This window comes from Mauremys reevesii, linkage group 3 (genome assembly GCF_016161935.1).
Source record: "Mauremys reevesii isolate NIE-2019 linkage group 3, ASM1616193v1, whole genome shotgun sequence".
Classification (NCBI taxonomy): domain Eukaryota; kingdom Metazoa; phylum Chordata; order Testudines; family Geoemydidae; genus Mauremys; species Mauremys reevesii.
Window position 1 is genome coordinate 125,530,868 of NC_052625.1, and position 25,514 is coordinate 125,556,381.

The following is a 25,514-nucleotide window of genomic DNA, read 5'->3' on the forward strand; positions in this document are numbered from 1 at the left end:
ATTATACAGGCAGAACAGGTGGTTGCCTGGAGCAGCAAAATGTTTAGGGATTGTGGGAAGTGAAGGGCATGTGTTTTCCAGTTTGCCATGGGCATGAACAGCCATAGACCTGATGCTAATCTGAGAAGGGAAGAAACTATTAGCAATCGGCCATTTTGGCTTTGTTCCGGTGGCCTAGTATTACTGCTTTGCAATGCCCCAGAGGGGAAATATGGGTTCAATTATGGATGCTAGGCTTTCACTTGTAAGGCTGATATGGGCAGCTAAGGGAGGCAGCGTGCTCAGCCCATTAGTGGAAGGGGGGGTGCGACAGGGAGTATTACAAGATGCTCAGCAGGAATCTTTCCTGCCAATCAAGGCACAACAATAATAGGCTCCAGAAAAAGTCCATTCAGTCTAGCAAACGATGGTTGAACCATGGGCTTCTCCAGGGAATACACCACAGTATTCTACAGCAACAGCCCAAAACACTGCAGTGTTGTTAATATAAGGCACAGTGCTTTCACCTATTACTGTAGAGTACCATAGTACTTTTCAAAATAAGATTAGAAGCAGTAATGCTGAACGAGACCTCTGGCCAGTAAATTAGGCATCAGTCTGCAATGTAGCATGGCTGCAGAAGAGACGTGCCTGACTTAGGGGTTGTATTATGAAGAGGTGACAGGTAATGCTCACTCAGAGAACTGACGTGCTTGGAAACTTCATGTCTCTTAACAAAGTGTATGATGAGAAAATATGCCAAGGCATCATGGAGCGGGGGAGGAGGGGAGAGAACAGGGGAAGGAAACGGAGATTCTGTTATCTCCCTGCTCTCTGCTATGGCCACATCTGAAATATTGCATTCAGTTGTGGGTGCCTCTTTACCAAGATAGTGATCAATGGGCGGGAGTTCAGAAGAGAGCAATAAAAACAACCAAGCAGCAGGAGGAGTTGACTTCTGAGGGATGATTTTAGATAGCTAAATATGTATAGCTTGACTGAGCTAGAGTTCAGGAGGAACCTGATGGCTGCCTACAAATACTGGAAAGGTGAATACACCAAAGAGGAGAAATGAATTAACGTGGCACCTAGGAGTATAAGTAGGAGGAATGGGTGAAATTAAGCAAGGAAAATGTAGGCTAACAGGCCTGACAGTGAGATCTACTGGACTAGGAAGTGGTGTAAGGCAGTTTCCTTGGGACATGTAAGCTAGATTGGAGAAAGCACTAGAGACTATACTGTGGAGAAAATCCTGACTGGCAAGAAGACAAGCTGGATGATACCAGAAGTGCTTCTAATATCTATGCAAGGTTGCCAACTCTTGCCATGTTTGATATTTTAATTAAAGTCCCAGCTGCTGGAGTTCTGTCACTACATGAGAATCTCAACTTTAATTTCTTACAACAAATGTTCCTAGATGTGGTTGTGGAGAAAAGTTTGAAAATGTTACTTGAGTGTAACCTTCAAGAACCAGAACACAGATAAAAATAACCCATTTTAAATCACATGATTTGTAGACAATCTCATGATTTTTGGTGGTCCAACTCATGATTTTTGAGCTGTTGGCGCTGACAATATACATTCTAGTATTTTAAAAAAAATCAGACACTTCTTCCATTCATGAATATTATGCTTGAAAATCATATTGGGTTTCCCCTGCAGTTACTTATCTGTGCGGGTTAAACAGCAGCCTGACTTGTAAGGACAGAAACATTTCAAGGGACTTTTTAACTTCAAAGTAGTTTTCCTCTGTTACTGATTCACTCCCCCTCAGAGATTTTCAGACTGACGTTTTCCACTTCTGATTTGTGATTTGCATACGAGTTCTACTTCCTGCTGCAGAGCCTGTTCTGCAACTTACCTGAAAGAGAAAGAGAGAGAAAGAGAAAGGGGAGCATAAAGGGAGAAAAGAAAACCAGAGAACCACAGGAAAAGAGTGTGCAGGAGAAAGCCCAACAGTCGCTCTCTACCCTTGGTCAGTCCAGCGTCCAGTCCTGCTAGCCCCAAGGTAAGAGCTCTTAAAGATACTGCCACTCCCTGTCACAAATACTGTTTGTTACTAACCACTGACCCACTTTGCCTCTTGTTTTTCTGTCTCTTTTCTCTGGGCTCTAACCTCCTTTTTATTTCGCCCAGTTTAGCAAACAGTTTAGCAAACAGTGAGTTTGGCAAAGAGCTCACTGTGCTTCAGCTGCTTCGCTTCACAGATTTGGAGCAGGACTGTCTGTGAGTAAACACTCTGGAAATGGATGACATACGCAGTGTTTCTATGTCGTCCTCGGGGCCTAAGCATTTATATAGACGTCTGAAACATGCCAGCGACGGGCCTGATCCTGGCTGGCCATTGCATGGGTGTGCCACTGGTAGGTAACTTGCAAGGAACTTTCACCTCTACCCCTCTGTGCCCCCCACACACGGGTCAGCCAGTGAGCCTGCATTCTTCTGAGTGGTGGCACAGCTGTGCTCCCCAGGAGCTTCCGGGGGAATTGTGGCACCGTTGGGACAATGGTTTTGCACTGCCTGCCACACAGGCCCATGCCTCACTGCCTACTCGGCCATAATGAGGGGTTGTTTCCCAGTAATCTAGGAATTGCCTAAAAGGCTGAAGAGCGAATCATTATGGAAAATGAATGAAGAAATAGGATTATAGACCAAGATAAAACACTTCCAACCTGATGTTAATATCAGAACAGATTGCAAGTGATCTGATATGAATTTAAAAAAATCAGCTGTATACCTGATATGTTAACATCGCTTTCAGAATACTCGGTTTGGCAACTCTTGCTGGCTAGTGAGAACAGTAAATCTGCCCCATATACTGTGCCTTACAGCTGCAACTAGTTTCTGGGAATTACATGGTATTGCAAAATTAAGGTATCCTCTAAGGATTAGGGCCTGATCTACATTAAAAATGTATACCAGCATAATTATGTCAGGAAGGTGATGTTTTTCCAACATACACTGCTGCATATACCAGGATAGCTAAGACCCAGTTATGCCAGCAAAACCATTTTGCTCAAGGAACTGGGGTGAGCTATACTGACAGTTATAAGCTTCATCTATACTAGGCAGGTTTGCTGGTCTAGCTAAACCAGCAAACCCTTCTTAGCAATAACAAGCCCTCAGGTAGAGACTGCACCAACTCTTTGGTGCCATCTGCAAGGAAATAACAAAATGCTTCCTAGCTCCATAGGCTCAAAAAATGTCATTGGAGGAGGAGGGGAAGGTTGGTAAGACCTCTGTTCTTCCTCTCATTGTCTGTCTTGTATTTCCCCAAAGTGCTGTTTAGCATGCGGCCTCGAGTACATTTCGCATTATCCCCGCCACTTCTTAGTTTGGGGAATTCGTTTCATTTTTGCAAACTACTATTGAAGATTGTTGTCTTGAATCAAAGAAAAGGAATTTCAGCCAGATAAGGCTGAACTGAGCACACTTAGTCATCACATGATCCTAAAACACAATAGTGTAAGGTCACAATCGTGCCTCAGCTAATTCAAGCACTGCTGAGGGTCGTGTGCTTGGGAGGGAATGTCTTGGTTTTTAGTTTACCCTACTGTGGGGATTGGGTACAAAGAGTGACTGAGGGCACTTTCATTATTGTATTAGGGCTGGGTGCCAGAGATGAGGGGGGAGTTCACCCTCCCCCCCCCACTTTTGAAACAGAGCGGACCGTGCCCTCCTCACTTTTGAGAATCTGAACTCGGCAGGGGGAATCCAAGGGACCCAGACTCCCATCCCCTGTCCGCCAACCAGAGCTGGGTGGTGTAACAGCAGAGCCCCTTCCCTGCTGGCATAACAGAGGAGCAACTGGGCCAAATTTGAGTGAGTGGCTCTGTGACCTGGTGCACAGGGTCACACCACCACTCCAATGTGAGAGTCTCTGAGCTAGCAGGATTTCAACCGGAGGAGAGTTTATCTACCCAGGGTCTTCTATGGCATCATCTTATCTGAGTGACTCAGGCACCAGCACAAGCGGCCTGGCACAAAGGGCTCTCACTCTCTTAGGACCCAAGGCACTGCTCCCCTGTTAGTTTCCTATGTGCCTCCGCTCTTCACACAGCACTGGTGAGCTCTAAGGAGCAGTTGTGATCAGGCTGAAGTCTGTATCAGGGTTGAACTGAGGGGCAGTGGTTCTGATGTTGGCTTATGGCAGCAGAGTGCCCTTCAATATACTACTATACTCGGTGCATTGGAAGCCCCAATTCTTTAGGCTCTGTGCCTTCAAGAGTCAAGTGGGACCCATAGCAACTCTTACATGATGCTGCCTTGCTTTGGAAGGCAGGCTGCATGCCTTGGAAGAAGGTACTGGAGCTTATTTGTAGGTGTTTACCCGGAGCTGGTGGCTTCTTCTGTGGGTACCCAGAAGAGGTCTTCATTCCTCACCAGGAAACATGTTGAGGGGAAAGCCTGACTGGGGGAATGTCTGCCTAGTGCTGTGCTAATGTCAATGCCCAACCGTTGGCCTCATATTGACCCAGCGCACAGCATTGCTGTCTTTCCAGCACCCATAGTATTAAGGAGATGTGGCAATATTTCCATAGGTAAGTTTGAAACCAGCTTCCACTATAGAGCCCTATTTTGGCACCCTCATAACTTTGACTTGGAAAATGGATTTAGCCTGGAAATTGCCATGTTTATTCTGCAGCAAAAGGAAACTGTTTCTGCAAAGTTTGAAGAAAATTCATCAAGATCCTTTGACGTTACGTGACATTATAATAGTGCCATGGTTTGAAATTCTGACTTGGTATCTTTGTCTTCCTCTAGCTCTAAAGCAATGTGTTGCTACCTCTGCAGTGGAGCGTCAGAGCCAGGCAGAATTCCAAGCCCTATGCTCAAGAAAGCACCTGGCCAGCACTCTAGCTACTCCCCACAGAGATGCATGCCACCCTTAAGGGGAAGGGAGGAGTGGAGAGTTAGGGACATTTGTGGCTGTGTTGGTCCCCCTGTGCACCAGCCAGCATTGTGGGGTAGTGGTGTGTGCACGCCCCCGTTCAATGGAAAGCTCCAGGAGGCATTCTGACTGTTTCCCTGGATCAATGCACCCCCACACCCCTGCTGGGATGTGCCTAAAGAGTACCAATCTAGCCCTGTGTTAGCTGAGAATGTATTCCACTTAGAAGCATCTTATAAAAGCAAATATTTTGCCACTGAAATAAAGAAAACACAATTACATTAAAATCAGTAATTCAGTGGTCAAAGTTATGGTTATGTTTTGATAAAATATGGCTTAGCATGCTCAAGGGGCCAGATCTAGTGCAGGCTGCATTTATTATAGTTCATATGCATGTGTGTGTTTATTTTGTGGACAGTTCAGGAATTATGATGTTAACTATTTATTTTCTTGTTTTCAAAAGCTTGCATTTTGTTGCTGATGTGATATGCAAGCCTGTTGTTGTCATTTAGCAACATTAACTAGCATTTTAAATAATGTGGTTGTTGTTTTAGACCAGGGATCGGCAACCTTTGGCACGCAGCCCATCAGGAAAATCCACTGGCGGGCCGGGACGGTTTGTTTACCTGCAGTGTCTGCGGGTTCGGCCGATCACACCTCCCATTGGCCAATGGGGGCGGCGGGAAGCAGCACAGGCCAAGGGATGTGCTGGCCGCTGCTTCCCGCAGCCCCCCATTGGCCTGGAACGGCGAACCGCGGCCAGTGGGAGCTGCAATCAATTTGTTTTTGTCCTTTGACTCTGGTCATAGGTCCCAAATGGCTCCCTGTTTGCAGCACTGCACACTGCTGAAAAGTTTTGGGCCTGACTTCACTTAGTTTTAGGAAGGTTGTGTCCAATCTTTCTACAGAGCAAGCTGTAGCATTTCACTTCTCTATTTAGCCTTATATGGCCCCATTCCCATAGTGTCTGAGCACCTCAGAGGCTTAATGTATTTATCCTCTCAACATCATATGAGTTAGGAAATACAGTTATCTCCATTTTATGGATGGGGAACGTAGGGACTGAGACTCACTCAAGGTCACAGAGGAAGTGTGTTGTGGATCAGGGAAAAGAACCACAGTCTTTTGACTCCCAGGCTAACATCATAATCACTGCACTATCTTTCCTGTCCAGCCCTCTTGCGCCTGGCTAAAGCATAAGTTAATGTACATCCAAACCTTTCCAGATGAGTGTAACTTCCACCCCTTTATTTATGTATTGCATATCGGACCGGAAGAGGTTTCTCCCTTGTCCTAACATTCCCTCTTCTATTGATTAACTCACAAACATATTACTTTAATCAAATTGCTCTTCAACTCTCAAAGCTCTCTGAAAAAGAATGAAAGCACAAGCACCTTCTTTTTCTGCAGGTTCCTTCCTCTCCCTTGTCAGAAGTTGTCTAATCAAAACCAGGCATTTGGAGGTATTCTGTGGGGATGTGAATCTTGACCTTCAAACTGGAAAATATATGGAATGCTTTGTGGTTGATTATGAAATCCTTAAACTGTAAAGATGGGTCTGAAGCTGACCCCCAGCTACAAACTCTCTTGAATGTTAAGGGAGTTTGGCCCTGCTATTGAATTCTGGACCTAAGGCCTAGCTCTGTTGACCTGGAAAAGTGAGTGTCTACTCCCCACCTTTCTTTCCACTTACTTTCTCCCCTGGAACTCCCGCCAGAGACATCCAAAGCAAACTGTGTCCAGAACAAGCATATGATGCGGTCATTTTATTGTGAACATTGTGCTGTCCAGGACTGTTTCAACAGCACAGTCAGCACTCTCTTGGCTCTGATGCTTTCAGTTTATCTGGCAGGAGAAATGGAAGAACTTCTCTCAGTCTGGGAACTGTTGCAAGGAAGCTTGGAAGAGTTTGGTCACAAGAGCTTGAGCCACTGTCTATCAGCTCACTTAAGACCAACTCTCCAAAGCTATTTATTAAATTAATCCATGCTATAAAACTTTGAGTATGGGGCGAGGAAGGAACAAGAGGAGACAAGCGCTGTTAATGGGATTTTTTTTCCATTTATTTTTCCAAAATTTGCTGCTAGAATGTTAATTCCCTTTACTAAAGGCCTCACTTCATGATTTGCAGGAGTCCATGCAAAAATTCAAGCTGGTTATCAGTAATCTTCAGTATAGCCATGGTAGAGTGACCATAGTTCCCTAAACTAAAAACAGGACACCGGGTAAGAGATGGTCAGTGCTCACAGGCTGGCCCAGGCCCTGCCATGTGGGTATGGCCCAAACTGCCTGGTGTCGCTGCTTGCCCAAGCCAATGTCCTGGACATCACGACTTCTTTTTTTTGGGCAAAACTGGACATTTGTCCCATTTGCTCTTGCCTGAACGTTCCTCCGTAGCCCCCTCAATCAAGAGCAAATGGGACAAATGCCCAGTTTTGCCACACACAAAAAAAGTCATGACATCCGATACAGAGCTTAAAAAGGGGACTGTCCTGGCCAAAACAGGCCATATGGGCACCTTAAATCATGGAGGAATACTAAATTCTTGGAGCTTTCCGGCAATATGAAAATAGCACCTAAAATAGTTCTATATATTTAAGGATGGGATTGGGCCATAAACTACATTCTCCAATTTGTCTCAGTGCTAGAAGAGGAATCAGATCATGGTTTGCTGAGGGTGTTTTGATATGCTGAAGGACTCCTTTATCTCAGTTCTTGACAACAGGGGCTCAAGTAAGTTGTCTGTCTTGTGCACTACTTTCAGCATATGTTAAACAGAAAAAATGTCAAGAGAAATTGCATGAAAATCTACAGCATGAGACTATGTATAACAACAGGATCAAGGTCTCAGTTTTACATCTTTTCTAAAAGCTGGGACCTCTAGCAGAATAGTAACATCATACTGAAGCACTGGTTCAGTATAGACTTGGAAGGAAGAATGTTACTTACTGAATCATCAACATTGCAAACCACATGTGGGTTTTCTTTTGGAAATTTCCACCAAAATACGGACTGAGCCTGCTGCCAGCATCATCCCAAAAGTGGATAGGGTTCCCTGGCATGCAATGTTTTCACTTATCCCTTGGGTAGCCTCTTGCACAAGGCTTTTGCAATTTAAAGCTGCTTTCTCCCACCAAAACCACTGAGAGAGGATGATAGAATCATAAAAATGTAGGGCTGGAAGGGACCTTGAGAGGTCATCTAGTCCAGCTCCTTGCACTAAGACAGGACCAAGTATACCTAGACCCTCCCTGACAGGTGTTTGTCCAACCTGTTCTTAAAAACCTCCAGTGATGGAGATTCCACAACCTTCCTAAGTAACCTATGCCAGTGCATAACTATCCTTAGGGTTAGAAATAATGATACCCAGTGGAATATAAACCAAGCCCTAAAGAAAATCTGCAATCTCAGTGCCCAATAAATAGGCCAGAGAAGATGGATTTCTCAAACATTGCGTACAATGGGTTTAATTCACCTCCTCTGACACAGGGTAGCCAAAACTGCACCCCTATACACCAGCCAGAGCCACAGAACCTGAGGGATTAAGATTCTAGGCACACAGACAGTATGGTGATGAGTGTGGTGTAAAAACAGACACACCATAGGAAAGGAGAGAGCATTTCTGTTGTCATGTCCCCTGAGGATAAGACAAGAGGTAACTGGTTTAATATGCAGCAAGGGGTATTTAGGTTGGATGTAACTTAGTAAATTACTAAGGTGTTTCAAATATTCCCTGGAGATTTTATATTACCCCTGCTCCTTGAATGCTCACACTGAAAATGGCCTATATATATTTAGTGGGCCTTGAATCAGATGCTTGATTCTTCCCAACAGGTCATTTCCTCACTTGGCCGGTAATGTTATCAGTGTTGGTGTTAGACTGATGGCTGTTGAAGACAGAATTTCCAACTGGATGGTTTTCTGGTGTTTTGATATGCTTGCTTCAGTGACCATCAAAGAGACAACAGACAGATTCAGCCTTGATGAATTTGTTTCTGTAATTTGCCATGTTCAGATGTTTGATAATTGCAGATAATAATGGTGTTAAGTTACTATGATTTACAAAGCCAATGGAGTTATTCCCATTTACACCACAGATTAATTTGCCCTTTATGATCCAAGATGGATACCAAGGGGAACTTCTTATGAAAGAACAGATGCTATTCAATGGTGGGAGGAGAGTTGGCAATGTGAATAAAGTCTAGAGATGTCCCTTATGGCCCCTTAATCTGGCTTTCACCCATGTGAGAAGTATGCCATTACACAGGTCATTTCTTCACTTGGGGGTTGGTTCAAAGTTGCCCACAAATCATACACATCCCAACTAAATCCCCAGTCACAAAGCAAGTATGCGCAAGCATGCCATGGCCAGTGACCCTTGTAGCCAGATTTACAAAGGTATTTAGATGCCTAAATATGCATACGAGCAATTTCTTTCAAGTTGGCACCTAGCCTGCTTAGATACTTTTGTAAATATCACTAGGCACCTATCTGCAGCATTAGGTGCGTGAATACCTTTGTTAAACCTGGCCTTAACTCATCTTCCCAGAAGAGTCATCTGATCGCAGTGCAAGAATAATGGGGGCAGTGATATAACCCCATGGTTCTCAATCAGGAATACACGTACCCCTGGGGGTGTGCAGAGATCTTCCAGGGGGGTGCATCAACTCATCTAGATATTTGCCTAGTTTTACAACAGGCTTACATAAAAAGCACTAGCAAAGTCAGTACAAACTAAAATTTCATACAGATAATGACTTGTCTATACTGCTCTCTATACTATACACTGAAATGTAAGCAGAATATTTATAGTGCAATTGATTTATTTTATAATTATACGGTAAAAATAAATAAATAAACAATTTTTCAGTAATAGAGTGCGGTGACACTTTTGTATTTTTGTCTGATTTTTGTAAGCAAGTAGTTTTTAAGTGAGATGAAACTTGGGGGTACACAAAACAAATCAGACTCCTGAAAGGGGTACAGTAGTCTGGAAAGGTAGAGAGCCACTGATATAACAAACCTTCCCAGGCAACTATCATGTCGTTGCTATTGCAAATAACAGAGTAAAGCAAGTCCCCATCTTAATCCTGTGCCGACTATGAGAACTCAAAGTTTTCCTTTTAGAGTCGCATGCATTATTACTGTCACAGGACACTGACTCAGCTAAAAGTGGCAGTCATGTTTATGGCTTAAGGGAAACGGATATAAACCATAGGAAAACTGTATGATGTTGGTGAGCTTACTGTCAGGATTTCAAGCATGGATGCCTGCAATAAAAAGGAGTCTAGTTAGTAGTGCACTTTGTTCTCTGGCCTGTGTCTGAGTATCTGACAAAGCAGCTACATGTGCTGTGTGTTAGTGCTTCCCAATAACTGCTCTGAGGGCTTGTCTACATTGGGAAATTTACCAGCATAATTATACTGGTATAATTATAAACTATCTATGTAATTATGGTGGTAAATTACCCTCTGTAGAAAAACCTGAAGTTACACTTTCGAGAAATCCTTTCTATAGACGTACAGCCTAGGAGTTGTGGAGAATAATTTTGCCTGGCCACATCCCCTTTTCAGAGAAGCACAACCTGAAACCTCACTGTGCCAGAGGTGGTTTTGCTGTGTGACATATGTGTCACGTCACTGGCTCTATGCTGCTTCAGGATCATAGTTACAGAGAACTGATCAACATGGAGGGTACAAGTAGGGTTTGGCCTATGTAATGCAGTAGTATTACACACTGGCCACAAAGCACTCAAGGATCTGGCCTAAAATCTCCATTTTTGGGTCTTTCTTGTGACTATGCCTTGTGAAGATTTTGGTGATTTTTATCACATTAGCACCTATCACCTTAATAAGCTACATATACTCTCTGAAGTGATTGGGTTTGAAGATGTGAAAGTTAAGAGCTGAAATCTGCCAGAACTCTTGCTACATGTACATCCCTTTCGCAATGATTTTCCTCTGAGGAAAGTCAAATTGGATTTGTTTCAATTTTTACGTTGTACTATTTCCTTTATGCTACTGCAAAAGAACAAGACTTGTGGGGACATTTTAGAGCAGATGAACTGGAATTGACAATTGCTCTTCCACAGTTTGACGAAGAATTAACCATAAAGAGCATGTTTTTACTTCTTCAAATTAAAGGTACACATTTTTGGAGAACGAGCTACTGAAACCAGAATGGAGTTGAGACATTTTTCAGTCAGACACAGAACATGATATTTCTCAATGATCTTGCTTGACTGTTTTGAATTCTTTGTTCATTGGAACATACTCTTTATGTACTTTTTACTGGATATTGTAACTGAAGTTCATTTCTTCTTGGTTTACTAGAAGCTCTTTAATACTGCATGTTTATGATTATTAAGGCTTTAAAGCAAATTCCATTGTTGGCAGATGTTGCCGTTTGCTTTGCTATGAGTTTTTGTCCCATTCATCTTTATTGATTGTCCTAGTTTGGTTTCTGGCTTCTTCCAAAAGGACAGAAGTAAAACTGTAAAGGAGGTGGTTCATATCACCCAATTTCCTCACCCTATCCGTTGGAAGCCCTGAGGGTGCCAGAACTGTATATAGAATTTGCCCATAACAGCCTATTATCTATCAGGTTGTTGACTGTTGCAGCCTTTTATAAGGTGTTGGCTTACATAGCTTCATTTAACTTCTTATTTACATTATAATTTCAAAGAAAGCCTATTGAGGCCCACTCTGAAATATCAGAGGCCAATTGAGAGTGGTCATGCTATCCAGGAATCGGTACTTTTTTCAGATAACTTTAGGTTGAGCATAGAAAGAATGTTTTGTGTAGTTGTGTAATGGGGCAAGTAGTTCTAATTCCCCAAAATTGGTATAGTTATAATGCATGCTTTGGACCTGGCTGCTACTGTAATGACAATGCTATATTAAAACATATGAGAGTAATTTGGCTGGAACAGTTTTACTGGCAATACCATAAATGATGACTTACTATTTGGATCCCTATTGAATTCTGGAAGGGCACCTGAAATTCCATATAACCTGTACCATTCAATCTAGGTTAGTACATCATCAGAAAAAGGGAACCTTAAAGAACAACAAACTTTTCAAAATGTCTGTAAACTCCCAGTAACCTGAGTTAACAGTATCCATGTAATAACCAAATGGATGAACGGCTTTGGATGAAATAAGAGCCAGCAATTGGAGACTGGCTTTCGTCATTAAGTTTGGCTCAGGACTCAAAGTTCTTTAGTTTGGATGAGAAGGAGAGTTTAGACCATGGGCAGCAAGGTGGGGCCTCATTATCAGGTCTGGATCCAAAATGTGCAGTTGGTCCCAACTCTGGAACAAGCTGAACCAAATCCCCAGATCAGAATACCCGAAACTTTCTCTCTGGAAATAACACAAGACAGGCTGTCCTTCCAGACTCAGCAGGAATGAACACAAAGTACCAGAAACACCCTTAAATTTCTCTGTTTTTTGAAATGTGATTCGCAGAACTTTGTATCAAAGATTAACCAGGAATACTGATTAAAGTCGTTATTTCTGGATTTTTAATTGTACTGCACTGTTTCAATGGGAATAATTTTTCTTGTTTTCCAGTTTGTTGGAAAATCCTGGCACCAAATTAAGAAAGTTGATTCATATTTCCACAGTCTTCACAAAAACTTGAAATGGCCTCCATTGCAGGTTAGTCCAAGGCTATTGCTCAATGCATTTGTTTCTTCATCAAAAGTCAACCAAGCAGTTATGTATTCTTACTGTTGATCTGTCTTTAAAAACATATCACTGCTCTGTCATATTCTGTCTTTAAAGTTTCACTTTGTGGTCCAAAATCATAACACTGAAGATATAAGTTTGTCTTTATAGTGACTCCAGAATTTTATATTGTTTGTTCTTCCCTTTTCAGGCACTGTGATGAGTCGAAGCATACCAGTTGAAGTTGATGAATCTGCATTCCTGTCCCCATTTCCAGAAAATTCACTAGAAGAGGCTTTGAAACCTTCTGTTGAAAATATGGAGAATTTGGTACCTTTAGGACCATATCCAACTCAAATGTCTCAAAATTCCTTGGCTGATCAGTCACATTTATGTAAATCCTCAGAGCTTGCAAACTATCATCAGTCTGAACCGCACAACGAAGCGATGGAGGATTATGACAGCAGTCTTTGGGTAAGATATCAGGATTCTGGAAAGGATGTGCCTTCCTGTGCTTCCACTGAATCAGAGTCTGGGATGCTCCCACCTCAGTCTCATCTTTTAGCTATGGAGAAAACAAATAAGCTATTGAGATCTCAGCTTTCAACTGATTCTCCTGACACTGGACATGACTCTTGTAAATCAAACAAAAGTTTTTCTGATGTTTCGCAGAATTCACTTGATGACAAAAGCCAAGAAAATTTACAGTCACATCAGCCATCAAATAACAGAGCACCATTCGACCTGCCAACTGTAGACACCGGATATGATTCTCAGCTTTGGGATGTCATGGGCATCAGGCAGTTAGAACCTCCGTTACCACTTACATCTGTGTTTAACCCCCAGGACCTTCCAGGACCATTAATATCCAGAGAGTTTCTCAGAATTGAACCTCAGCAGTATCCTGTATACCAACAAATGCTGCACCATAATGTTTCTCCACAAGCTCACTGGAACCTCAGATACCATTGTCCAGTTGATCCACACCACCAAAATCCATGTAAGTTAATGTAATTGACCAGCATTTAATATCCTTTTCTATGGTATCACCCTCTTAGCTCCAAACTATACTTTAATTAGTTGGTATTCCTACTGTACTTCCTTCACAGGATGCATCTATTGTTTTCTAACACCTATTACCAACCCCTTTATCTTCCTAAATGTTAGCATGATGTCAGTGAATTCGCTAAGGCAGAACCTTCAGTTCAAATAAATCAGTCCTAGGCCTCAAAGTTCACTCAGCAGAACGCAGGTGGTGCTACTGCAGAGAAGTTATTCTTTCCCAGTCATGCATTTTGTGTTCCAGCTTCCTTGCTGCTGTTTTATGTTCTGGTCATTTCTCTCCTCCTTGCATCACTTAATTTTCTGGAGAAGAAGAGCTAAATTCATAATATCCCCTTGCTTCTTCCCTCTGTCCCTCTCTACCTCCTCCACACACACACACATTGTGTGCAGCTGTACACTAACAGATCGGGTACAGTTTGTTTTAAAATGTGAACTAGGGGAGGATCCACACAGAGAAATCAAAGCAATATTTCAATCACATCCAAATGACAAACATCAAATGGCTGGAATGGATTTGGTCAGGACCAACAAGCTGGCAACCGTGGTCCTCCTGTTACATGCACAGTGCAGCATAAATCACCTCCTGACAGCTTTCTAAATTTCAAATGATTGTTGGGCAATCACAGCCCACAATAAGGCTTTGTACTTACTGCATTCTATTATGTATTTTCTAGACAATAACAATATACTGTATTGTGTTCACAGGCTGTAATCTAGCCCTGAGCACCTGCTATCTGCCATTCATGAAAGAACAGTAAAACTGCTTTTGATGTCAAAGAAATCCTCTCAGCAAAGCTATTCGCCCAAGGCCTGTTACTTTACATATTCATTATATGATGCACTTGATGTCAGAAACCATGGATACGTGATTCCACTGTGTTTGTGATAAGTAATGTTTCTTCTTTGAATGGTGGTTCCTATGTGTATTCCACATATGGCATACGCATGTGCACAAGTCCAGAATTTTTTGCAGGCAGTGTCCATTGGCCCACACATGTACCATAGATCTCCTCATGTTCCAAACTGGGGTTATAAAAGGTGGTGCAGGCTGACACTTCTCCAGTTCTGTCTTGTCGCTGTGTGACTCAATTGGAAGTTTTGGCGTCCTCAGTTCCTTTTTTACTGTATCGTTGCTGTAAGATATCTTTTATATAGTTAGTTTTAATAGTTGTAGTAGTTCTTATAGTATAGTTAGATAGTGTTTTCCACACTTTCTTCCCTTCCCCCCCCCCTCCCAGGGGACTTCTCCCCCCAAGAAGTCTGGAGTTACACCCTGGGTCCTGGAGTTCAAAGACTGTGTTTCCTGCTCTCACTACTTTTCAGCGAGCAATGAACATCGGTGTTACCTCTACTGCCTGGGGGAGGCTCATATTTCTGCCAAGTGCAGCATCTGCTGCTCTTTTCCCCCAGAACTTGTAAGGGTCTGGACCTGAGACTCAAAAAGCATTTTTCACAAAGAAGGCAATGAAGACCCAATCAGATACAAGCCAGGGGCAACCTCCCACTCTACATCAGTCTTACCAAGAGGGCAGCACCCCTCTGAGAATGAGCTCGGGAACAGAGGCTAAGACTGGTAAGCCTAAGGAGAAGGGCTCAGAGGAGAGCAAATGGGACTCCCATAGACATAGGATAAGTGATCTTATCCTCATCTAAAACGGTCTCAAAGAGAAAAGATTCCTCCCTGACCCCAACAAAGTCAGGAGAGCCAATGCACGTAGGTGCTCAGGATTTAGGCCCAAGTAAATCTTTTTAACAGGAGAAAGAGGTACACAAAGGTACAGATCTGACAGTTCCAACATCTGCTCTGATGGTGGAGGGTCAGAATAAAGAGTTCTTGGTGCTCTCATCCACTTCTAGAGCTGATGCAGTACCAGTAGCAACATGGCCGTGGAGGGAGCCAACCACCACAGTAACCAGGGAGACTCCGGTTCCAATGGCTCTGCCAGTGGGCAATCAGAGACTTACATCTCCCCAGAGAGCGTCTTTGCTCTTCCCTATCCGCATTCACCCCTTCCTTCAGGACCATCTCTATTCCAGGACACCAGAGGAAGATAATTCTGGTGAGGCAGAGTTGTTCTCCCATCCCACCTTGAGGCACAACCATCGGTACTGTCAGTTCCACTGGAGATAAGTTTTTTCTTTTCTGATGATTCTGAGGCCCTGCAGGAGTCTCTGCTGCATCAGGCAGAGGTAGCATGAGACAAGAGTCCCAGAAGATTGGGGTTCTGGGGTATCCTATGCCATGGGGTCCTCTTCTGCCAGTTGATCCATCCTACTGTTAATATTGGAGACAGCGAAAATCCTACCCTAGATACCAAGAATCAGTGCAGGAGTCCTATTTGCCATTGCCCAGACACCTACAACTGGTCCTGTCAGAATATTCGAAAGGGGAAAATGAGCCAGATGCACCAATTCCAACAATCCCGGGAGCAATCTTGTCATCTTCACTGGAGAGGGGGTTACTCCATCTCCCCCAGACAACTTTAAACAATAACACAAGCTCATGCACAGGGTGGTTCCAGAGCTACAGATTCAGCTTGAGGAAGTCCAGGAGCCTCAGCTCAGTTTACTAGACATTATGCAGCCAGTCAAGTTGTCCTCCCCATCAACAAGGCCATCATGGACCCAGTAAAAGTAGTTTGGCACACTCCTGCTTCTTGTGCTCCCACCCCTAAGAAGGCCAAGAAGTATTGCCTTGTTCCACCCAAAGAGGAGAGTTTTTGTCCTCTCACCTACCACTTAACTCTTTGGTGGTGCAGGTGTCTACAGAGCAGTCCAAGCAACAGCACCCAAAGGCTACTTCCTCTGATAATGGCCATTGTTATGAGTAGATACTTGTGGTTACAATCCCAGACTTCCCTAGAGAGCTGCAGAGTACCATCCAAGATCTGTCCTCAGGAGCCACCACACAAGAGACAGGAAGTTTATAGACCCAAGAACCCAGCCTCTGCAACATTCACTGCCACATCACACTCTAACCCCAAGCGAAGAGTTTCTTTTGATGGTACTCATTCCCCTCCTTTGATATTCAGAGGCCAGCTTACCCAATTTGCCAAAAACTGGAGATCCCTAAGATCCCTGGAGACAAATAGGTATTAGAAACTATTTGGGGTGGCTATCTAATCGAGTGTCTGGTACCTCGTACATACAGACCCCTTTCCCAGTTCCTGTTCAGGGACCACTCTCATGAGGATATTCTATTCTAGAACTCCCTTCTCTTCAAGGAAGCCATAGAAAAGCTTCCAGCTCAACATCAAAGGAAGGGATTCCATTCCCCTTACTTCTTCATCCCCAAGAAGAATGAGAGATGGAGGCCGATTCTCAGTTGGAAGCAGTCTGAATGGGCTCATTTGAAAACTAAAATTCTGCACAAAATCCTTGGCACCAATAATTCCCTCATTAGAAAAGGACACCTGGGTCATGGCTCTCGATATAAAAGATGCATATTTTCACACAGACATCCATATAGCCCATAGGAGGTTCCTCAGGTCCCTCTCCAATGCAGATCATTACCAATTCAGAGAGTCCTCTTCTTTGTTCTAGCTACAGCTCCCTGGATCTTTACAAAGCTTTTTTCAGTAGTGGATGAGAAGAGAAGAATTTACAGTCTTGCCTTGCCTCGACCACTGACTTCTGATGGGCAGTTCCTATGAGGAAATCCAGTGGCAACCAGTGTTATACTCAGCCTTCTGCCTTCTCTGGGTGTCTGTGTCAATCACAGAAAATCCACATTGACCCCCATAAGATTCATAAACTTTATAGGGGTGACATTAGACTCAACTACACCAAGAGCTTAGCTATCTCTCAAAGGGTTCAGGTTATGCACGATTTCATACATCAGGTCACTATCAGACCCAGGATTTCAGACAGAACTTGCCTTTTCCTCCTTGGTCACGTGGTCTCATCCACACATGTGACACTGTTCACCAGGCTTCATCTTTGCTGCCTACAAGCCTGGCTTCTCTCCATATACTCGCCAGAGAAGGACAACATAAACGGCAAAGTGACACTACGGCAAAGTTTTAGACACTCTTGTCTAGTGGACAAAACCAGAGATAGTTCAGATGGGGACACTAACTCCCGAGGCAACTACTGTTACTGACAGCCTCTTGGGCTGGGATGCTCACATGGGTGACCATATGGCACAAGACATCTGGCCTCTACAGGAGTCCAGAATGCATATCAATTTACTAGAACTCCAGATAGTCTGTCAAGCCTGTGACATCTTCCTCCCACTCATCCAACCCCGATGTCCAAAGAAGGTCAAAGTGACAATGGTATTTTATACAAACAAGCATGGAGGAATGAGATCTCTCCCGCTGTGCATAGAGGCAATCACCCTCTGGAATTGGTGCATCAGCCATGGCATAACCCTATCAGCAGCATATTTACCAGAGGTGCAAAACTCCCTAGTGCAGTGGTTCTCAACCAGGGGTACATTTAGCCCTGGGGTACTCAGAGATCTTCCAGGGAGTACTCCACTCATTTAGACAGTGTTTCTCAACCTGGCGGTTGCAGGGGGATCAAGGGATGGGTTTAGGGCATGTCACAAATGCCAGCATTAAGGAGTGGCAAGCAGGGTAATTACCCGGGGTAACACGCCACAGGGAGCTCAGTGAGGCTAAGTTACACGCTTCAGCCCTGCTGCCTGGGTTTGGGCTTTAGACAAGGTTCACGAGTGAAAAACAGGCTCAAATATACTTGAGTCAGCAATTTTTCAGTAATAGTGTGCTGTGACACTTCTGTATTTTTCTGTCTGATTTTGTAAGCAAATAGTTTTTAAGTGGGGTGAAACTTGGGGTACACAAGACAAATTAGACTCCTGAAAGGGGTACAGTATTCTGGAAAGGTTGAGAGCCACTGCCCTAGCGAACTGCCTGAGAAGACATATTTCTGCAAATCACAAATGGAAGAGTCATAATTCAGTTCGCAATGACATCTTGCCCAATGGGAAATGCCAACCTGTGACTTTTTTGCCTTGTGGGAGAACAGGAAACTTCCTTGGTACTATTCAGAGTAGCCCTGGGCAAGGACTTGATGGGAGATACTCTACTGGTGTTATGGAAGAATCACCTGGTATATGCTTTCCTTCCCATCCCATTGGTAGCACAAGATCTGCTGAAGCTCTCAGTTCACCCACCCATGAAAATCCCCACATTGCCCCACCTTCTAACACAGCACATGGGCAGGTTCACTGCCTCAGTTTGGAACTGCTACATCTCAGGGCCTGGTACTTAGATGGGCATCAGAAAGAGATCACTCATTCTAAAAGGGTGCAATCCATGCTTAACCAAGGTAGAAAAGAGTCTACAAGATGCCGTTACTTAGCAAAATGGAAGTTTCTCTCCCCTTGGGCTTACCAATGCAACTTGTTTCCAGAATCTGCTGGTATCCCTGCTATCTTAGAGCATCTACTTACCCTTTAGTCTTTGGGTCTCATGCTCAGTTCCCTGCGAGTGCATTTAGCAGCGATCAGTACTTTCTGGTGGATAACCATACAATATTTACTCATCCGTTACAACTAGATTTCTGATGGGGAGTCTCAGATCCTTTCCACCATTGGTGAAGTTCATACCTCAATTTTATTTCATCGTCATTCACCAATCCCCCTTTTAAGCCTCCAGCCACATGCATCTGTCTGTGAAGGGGGCATTTCTACTAGCCATAATGTCAGCCAGAAGAGTCAGACTCACCATATGCTACCTTCTGTAAAGAAAAGATCTTGTTATGATCACACCCTAGATTCGTTCCTAAATTAGTTTCCGAGTTTTATATGTCAGGTAATCCATCTACGATTTTTTCCCCAAAAAAACTGCATACCTCAGATGAAGAGAGATGGATGCATTCTCTAGATAGCTGAAGGGCTTTGACCTTTTATCTACAAGTAACGAAGGATGTTGAGAGACACCTAAGCTATTTGTTTCCATATCAGAGGTCAAGGGGTCAAGCTATATTGACAGAGCTTTTCAAAATGGATCTTTGGTTGTATTACCCTTTGATACTATCACATTCCAGAGTGCAATCCAGACCAGTGAGGGGTTGTCACCACTTGCCCTGCAGCTTTGGTGCCTCACAATGTTTTGCTGTCGTAGATCCCAAGTGAGCCACTCACAAACAGGCACATAGCATGCAGATCATGCCTTCAGTGTCTGTGTATAGCTACCAGAAGCTGGCCCAGAAGCTCTGATCAACAACACACCAGCCACTCTCTGGCTTCCAGGAGCATTGGTTACTACCTGCAGGGTGACCCCAACACACAGCCAGCCCCAAAACTTCCCAAAAACATACGTTCTGCGCTGTCCAGCCCTCTACTGGACAGTGCAGATATTAAAGTTCTGTTGCCCCTGTAAGGGGTCAATATACAATAGTTTGCTACTTTAATTGAAGTTACCAAAACAATTCAGTTTAATCAAAACTAATCCAATGCCGTGTTTAAAGAATAAAACAAATAAATCTAACTACAAAAAGAGAGATTTTAAGTGAGTACAATTACAAGTCAGAAATGGTTACAAGAGAAATAAAGATAAAACACTTTCTAATAACTAAAATGTAACAAACCAGATTTGGTTCAAGTAAAATCCTTATCACACAGTCCCAGCAACAGGGCTGACCAAATTCTCAGATCAGAACCCTTCCCAAAGTCCAAAGGCTGGTTCCTTTGTCATTTTTAGGTGAAAGGGAGATAAGGAGAGAAAGAAAGAGAATTTCTGGGGTGTTTTTGTCTCTGACTTTTATAGTCCAGTCACCCTTTGAAATGCTTTTTCCTGAGGGTTACCCCTAGATAAATTTCCTTCCTTCTGTGAGGATGGAAACATGGATTCTTGTGGTGAAAGAAGTTCCAAAGTATTGCTTACTAAAATATGGCTCGATCTTTTTCTGCCCCGCTTCACTGCCATAGAATGGCCACTTGACCAGTGATTGCCAATCAGCTATGATGACATCTGGCTATAGGCATTAGCTTGTCCTTTGTCTCTAAAAACAGGTTTATCCCCTCCCCAAACTTGTCTGATAAACACATCTCAGTCATAATTCTAGCTTATGTTATAAATTCACATATTACATAGCTACACACATTTCACCATGATATTATTGACCACTGAGGAGTTAGTTTTCAAATCATAAAATCATAGAATATCAGAGTTGGAAGGGACCTCAGGAGGTCATCTAGTCCAACCCCCTACTCAAAGCAGGACCAATCCCCAACTAAATCATCCCAGCCAGGGCTTTGTCAAGCCTGACCTTAAAAACCTCTAAGGAAGGAGATTCCACCGCCTCCCTAGGCAACCCATTCCAGTGCTTCACCACCCTACTAGTGAAAAAGTTTTTCCTAATGTCCAACCTAAACCTCCCCCTCTGCAACTTGAGACCATTACTCCTTGTTCTGTCATCTTCTACCACTGAGAACTGTCTAGATCCATCCTCTTTGGAACCCCCTTTCAGGTAGTTGAAAGCAGCTATCAAATCCCCCCTCATTCTTCTCTTCTGCAGGCTAAACAATCTCAGTTCCCTCAGCGTCTCCTCATAAGTCATGTGCTCCAGCCCCCTAATCATTTTTGTTGCCCTCCGCTGGACTCTTTCTAATTTTTCCATATCCTTCTTGTAGTGTGGGGCCCAAAACTGGACACAGTACTCCAGATGAGGCCTCACCAATGCCGAATAGAGGGGGATGATCGTGTCCCTTGATCTGCTGGCAATGCTCCTACTTATACAGTCCAAAATGCCTTTGCAACAAGGGCACACTTTTGACTCATATCCAGCTTCTCGTCCACTGTAACCCCTAGGTCCTTTTCTGCAGAACTGCTGCCTAGCCACTTGGTCCCTAGTCTGTAGCAGTGCATGGGATTCTTCTGTCCTAAGTGCAGGACTCTGCACTTGTCCTTGTTGAACCCAATCCTCTAATTTGTCTAGGTCCCTCTGTATCCTATCCTTACCCTCCAGCATATCTACTGCACCTCCCAGTTTAGTGTCATCTGTGAACTTGCTCAGGGTACAATCCATGGCATCCTCCAGATCATTAATGAAGATATTGAACAAAACCGACCCTAGGACCGACTCTTGGGGCACATGGCTGCCAGCTAGACATGGAGCCATTGATCACTACCCGTTGAGCCCGATGATCTAGCCAGCTTTCTATTCACCTTATAGTCCATTCATCTAGCCCATACTTCTTTAACTTGCTGGCAAGAATACTGTGGGAGACCATATCAAAAGCTTTACTAAAGTCAAGGAATAACACGTCCACTGCTTTCCCCTCATCCACAGAGCCAGTTATCTCATCATAGAAGGTAATTAGATTAGTGAGGCATGACTTGCCCTTGGTGAATCCATGCTGGCTGTTCCTGATCACTTTCCTCTCCTCAAAGTGCTTCAAAATTGATTCCTTGAGGACCTGCTCCATGATTTTTCCAGGGACTGAGGTGAGGCTGACTGGCCTATAGTTCCCTGGGTCCTCCTCCTTCCCTTTTTTAAAGATGGACACTACATTAGCCTTTTTCTAGTCATCCGGGACCTCCCCCAATCACCATGAGTTTTCAAACATAATGGCCAATGGCTCTGCAATCACATCCGCCAACTACTTTAGCACCCTCGGATGCAGCGCATCCGGCCCCATGGACTTGTGCTTGTCCAGCTTTTCTGAATAGTCCTTAACCACTTCTTTCTCCACAGAGAGCTGGTCACCTCCTCCCCATGCTGTGCAGCCCAGCGCCGTAGTCTGGGAGCTGACCTTGTTCGTGAAGACAGAGGCAAAAAAAAGCATTGAGTACATTAGCTTTTTCCACATCCTCTGTCACTAGATTGCCTCCCTCATTCAGTAAGAGTCCCACACTTTCCCTGACCTCCTCCTTATTGCTAACATACCTGAGAAACCCTTCTTGTTACTCTTAACATCCCTTGCTAGCTGCAACTCCAAGTGTGATTTGGCCTTCCTGATTTCACTCCCGCATGCCTGAGCAATATTTTTATACTCCTCCCTGGTCATTTGTCCAATCTTTCACTTCTTGTAAGCTTCTTTTTTGTGTTTAAGATCAGCAAGGATTTCACTGTTAAGCCAAGCTGGTCGCCTGCCATATTTACTATTCTTTCTACACATCAGGATGGTTTGTTCCTGCAACCTCAATAAGGATTCTTTAAAATACAAAGGATACCTCACACAGCATATTTTATACAAAGATTATTACAATAGTGTGCAGGGTGTGAATACAGGGATGCATTGAGTCACAGTTACCAACTAGCTCATATTCCCCCTCCGGCGGGGGGAAGGGTTCATTCCACTAGAGAGTAAGCGACTTCAGCTGCATAACTGAGAGATGTACCTCTCCTAGAGTTATGTAGGGCAGCTATTTGGAACTCTCTTCATACCTTTATGAGACATTACACTCTGATCCAGCTGTGAGGACAGCAGTACTACAGTTAGTTATCGCTTTTGGATCCTTGCACCAACCTGCAGTCTGACTACTGATTGTTAGTCTCCCACGTGTGGAATACACGGAGGGATAATCACTTGCAGAAGAAATAGAGGTTACTTACCTGTAACTGGAGGTTCTTCGAGATGTGCAGTCCCTATCTAAATTCCACTAGCTGCCCTCTGCTGCGGACTGTTTTAACTGAGGTATGAATGGGAAACTGGAGAGGCATCGGCCCTCACCACCTTTTATGCCCTCAGATCAGAGTATAAGGTGAGCAGTGGCACACATGCAGGCCAAAGGACACTGCTTGCAAAAAAAAAATAATAATAAATCTGGATGCAGGTACATTCGTGTGTCCCACATGTGGAATATCCAGATAGGGATCACACCCCTTGAAGAACCTCCAGTTACAGGTAAGTAACCTCTATTTCTTCTTCAAGTGATTGTCCTCTGTGTTACAGGTAAGTAATCTCCATTTATTATAGTATCAGGAATATCCAAATGAAAGAAGTGAGTCAGTGTTGTCTTAAAATCCTTTAAGCCAGCCCAATCCCTCATCCAGCAGTGCCTATCCGCCTAGAGCTGGCTACAAGCAACATCCCCCAAAACATGTTTACTTTCATTTTGCATTCCCCCAGGCTTTTTCAAACCATACCCAGCAGTGACACAGCTAATAGGGCGGCGGGGCAGGGGGAGACCCACTGTGGTACAAATAAATAGAATGTTGCCAACTCTCATAATTTTATCAGAAGTCTTACAATAACTGTTTTTTTTTAAGTGTCTAGCCCTCTTGGCTGAAAAGAAAAGCTTGAAAGCATGATTCCTTTGTGCGCTAAAGGCTCAAATCCCAGAAGGCAAACAAAAACATTGTCTAAAAATGTCACTGTTTTTAAGCTCTTCTCATGATATTTGGGGCCTTGGCTTTTTTAACATCTGGAATAGGCAATACCATAAATGGGAATTGTTTATAACCATGTTTTTTGTTTCTGTTAACATTTTACTATGGAAGGAAGTTACCTTGAGCTTATCATGAGAGGCAATACGAGCATTCATTATTTAGTTGCTGAAAAAGTAAAGGGTATTTAGCTTTGTGACACTGAAATAGTGACTCTAAATAGCGTGTAGTTCTAAACTAAACAAATGTAAATAAAAAGAGAACTAATGTAAAGAACATCAAGTACTTTTATTAATAAACACACAAATTACTTGTGGGTTTTAATCTCGTATTTATAGACAAATCTCCCACAGAACTCCAAATATGTTTCAAACAAGGGTCCAATTGTCAGTTTGAGCCAATATGACCTACTAGCATAGTATTGCCCACCCCAAACACTACAAAATCACGAGTTTGGATTAAAAATCACAAGAGTTTAAAAATTGTAAATATTGGGTTCTTTTTATTTGCCTCTGGTGATTGAGCCTTTTGGGTCACATTTTTAAGCTTTTCTCTGTGAGCACAATGGCTGGAAACTTTAATTTTTTAATGAAAACTGAGAATGTCATGTTCTCTCTGTAAAAAAAGAAAGCACTGAGAATCCTGTATAGAGACGCTCTGCCTGCAGTTTCTGCATGATGAGCTTTCTACTTCTGCATCTGAAGAAGTGGGTATTCACCCACGAAAGCTCATGCTGCAGAACGTCTGTTAGTCTATAAGGTGCCACAGGATTCTCTGAGAATGTCATGTTATAATATGTCTCCATGTATGGGTTTTTTTAAAAACCACCAAATATCACAAGAATCATGATAAAATAGCAAGAGTTGGCAACATCTCTAGCACTTCACTCCTGTCCCATCTGCTTCTGAATAATTTAAGCTTTAATTTAGTAAAAAAAATAATTTTCCAGTCCTGATAGTTACCTTCTGACAGGGAACTGATGCAGTGTCATCTTAGGGAGTCCACAAACAGAGATTGAAGCAGTGGTCTCAGTTTCCCCTGGCCATGATGCAAATTGCTTCCATTGCTTTCTATTTCAGCTTATGCCTAAAGTATACTTTGCATATACCAAACAGCCATTACACGTGTGAAAGTCTAGAGATGAGTTGAGTGAGGGCATGTGGCTGCCAGTGCCACCACTGGGCCAGAGAGCCATTCCTGGCAACGAACCTGACATGGGATGCTGAAAGGAAAGTCTCTTTCCCCATCTGTTCCTCTTGCAACTCATTAGAAGCTACTTCCTGTTTATCAGCAACAACACAGCTCTTCAAATGTACAGCCTTGGTTCAGTTTCCCCACGCCGGTTAGGTCTGTGGTCCCCTCTGCCCAGCTATACCTGACCCTTAAAGAGGAAAGACTATGGAATGACACACAGTAGTGCAGTGTCCTGGCATTCATTGCCTTTGCTATCAGTTGCCTGAGTGCTTCTTTGCTGTGCCCTGCTCTGCTGATTGTCATTCAGCCCCAGCACAGAAAATGAACAACAAAGTTTGGAGACCCCCAAAATACAATAAAAATAAAATCTAAAGTCTTAATGTCACAACTGAAAAATGAAAACTTGAGTGGCT

At 43.4% G+C, this 25,514-nt stretch overlaps 1 protein-coding gene and 1 long non-coding RNA gene across 4 annotated transcripts in view; one reads left to right on the forward strand and one right to left on the reverse strand.

Annotated features, from left to right (window-relative positions):
- Positions 1 to 1,604: 1,604 nt before the first annotated feature.
- LOC120400597 overlaps positions 1,605 to 25,514 on the reverse strand; it is a 72,576-nt gene continuing 48,666 nt past the window's right edge. The window contains exons 4-6 of one of the 2 annotated variants that reach the window (XR_005595912.1): positions 10,084 to 10,140; positions 6,564 to 6,715; positions 1,605 to 1,840 (exon numbers count right to left, since the gene is read on the reverse strand). This is a non-coding gene — a long non-coding RNA (uncharacterized LOC120400597). The remainder of the gene's footprint in view (positions 1,841 to 6,563; positions 6,716 to 10,083; positions 10,141 to 25,514) is intronic. The other variant, XR_005595911.1, reaches the window with a different exon arrangement.
- TRAF3IP2 (TRAF3 interacting protein 2) overlaps positions 1,816 to 25,514 on the forward strand; it is a 40,218-nt gene continuing 16,519 nt past the window's right edge. The window contains exons 1-4 of one of the 2 annotated variants that reach the window (XM_039529364.1): positions 1,821 to 1,987; positions 12,445 to 12,531; positions 12,752 to 13,014; positions 13,387 to 13,540. In XM_039529364.1, coding sequence (XP_039385298.1) covers positions 12,516 to 12,531; positions 12,752 to 13,014; positions 13,387 to 13,540 — 433 coding nt within the window. In that variant the 5' untranslated portion in view covers positions 1,821 to 1,987; positions 12,445 to 12,515. Of the gene's footprint in view, positions 1,988 to 12,444; positions 12,532 to 12,751; positions 13,541 to 25,514 lie in introns of both variants that reach the window. The other variant, XM_039529363.1, reaches the window with a different exon arrangement.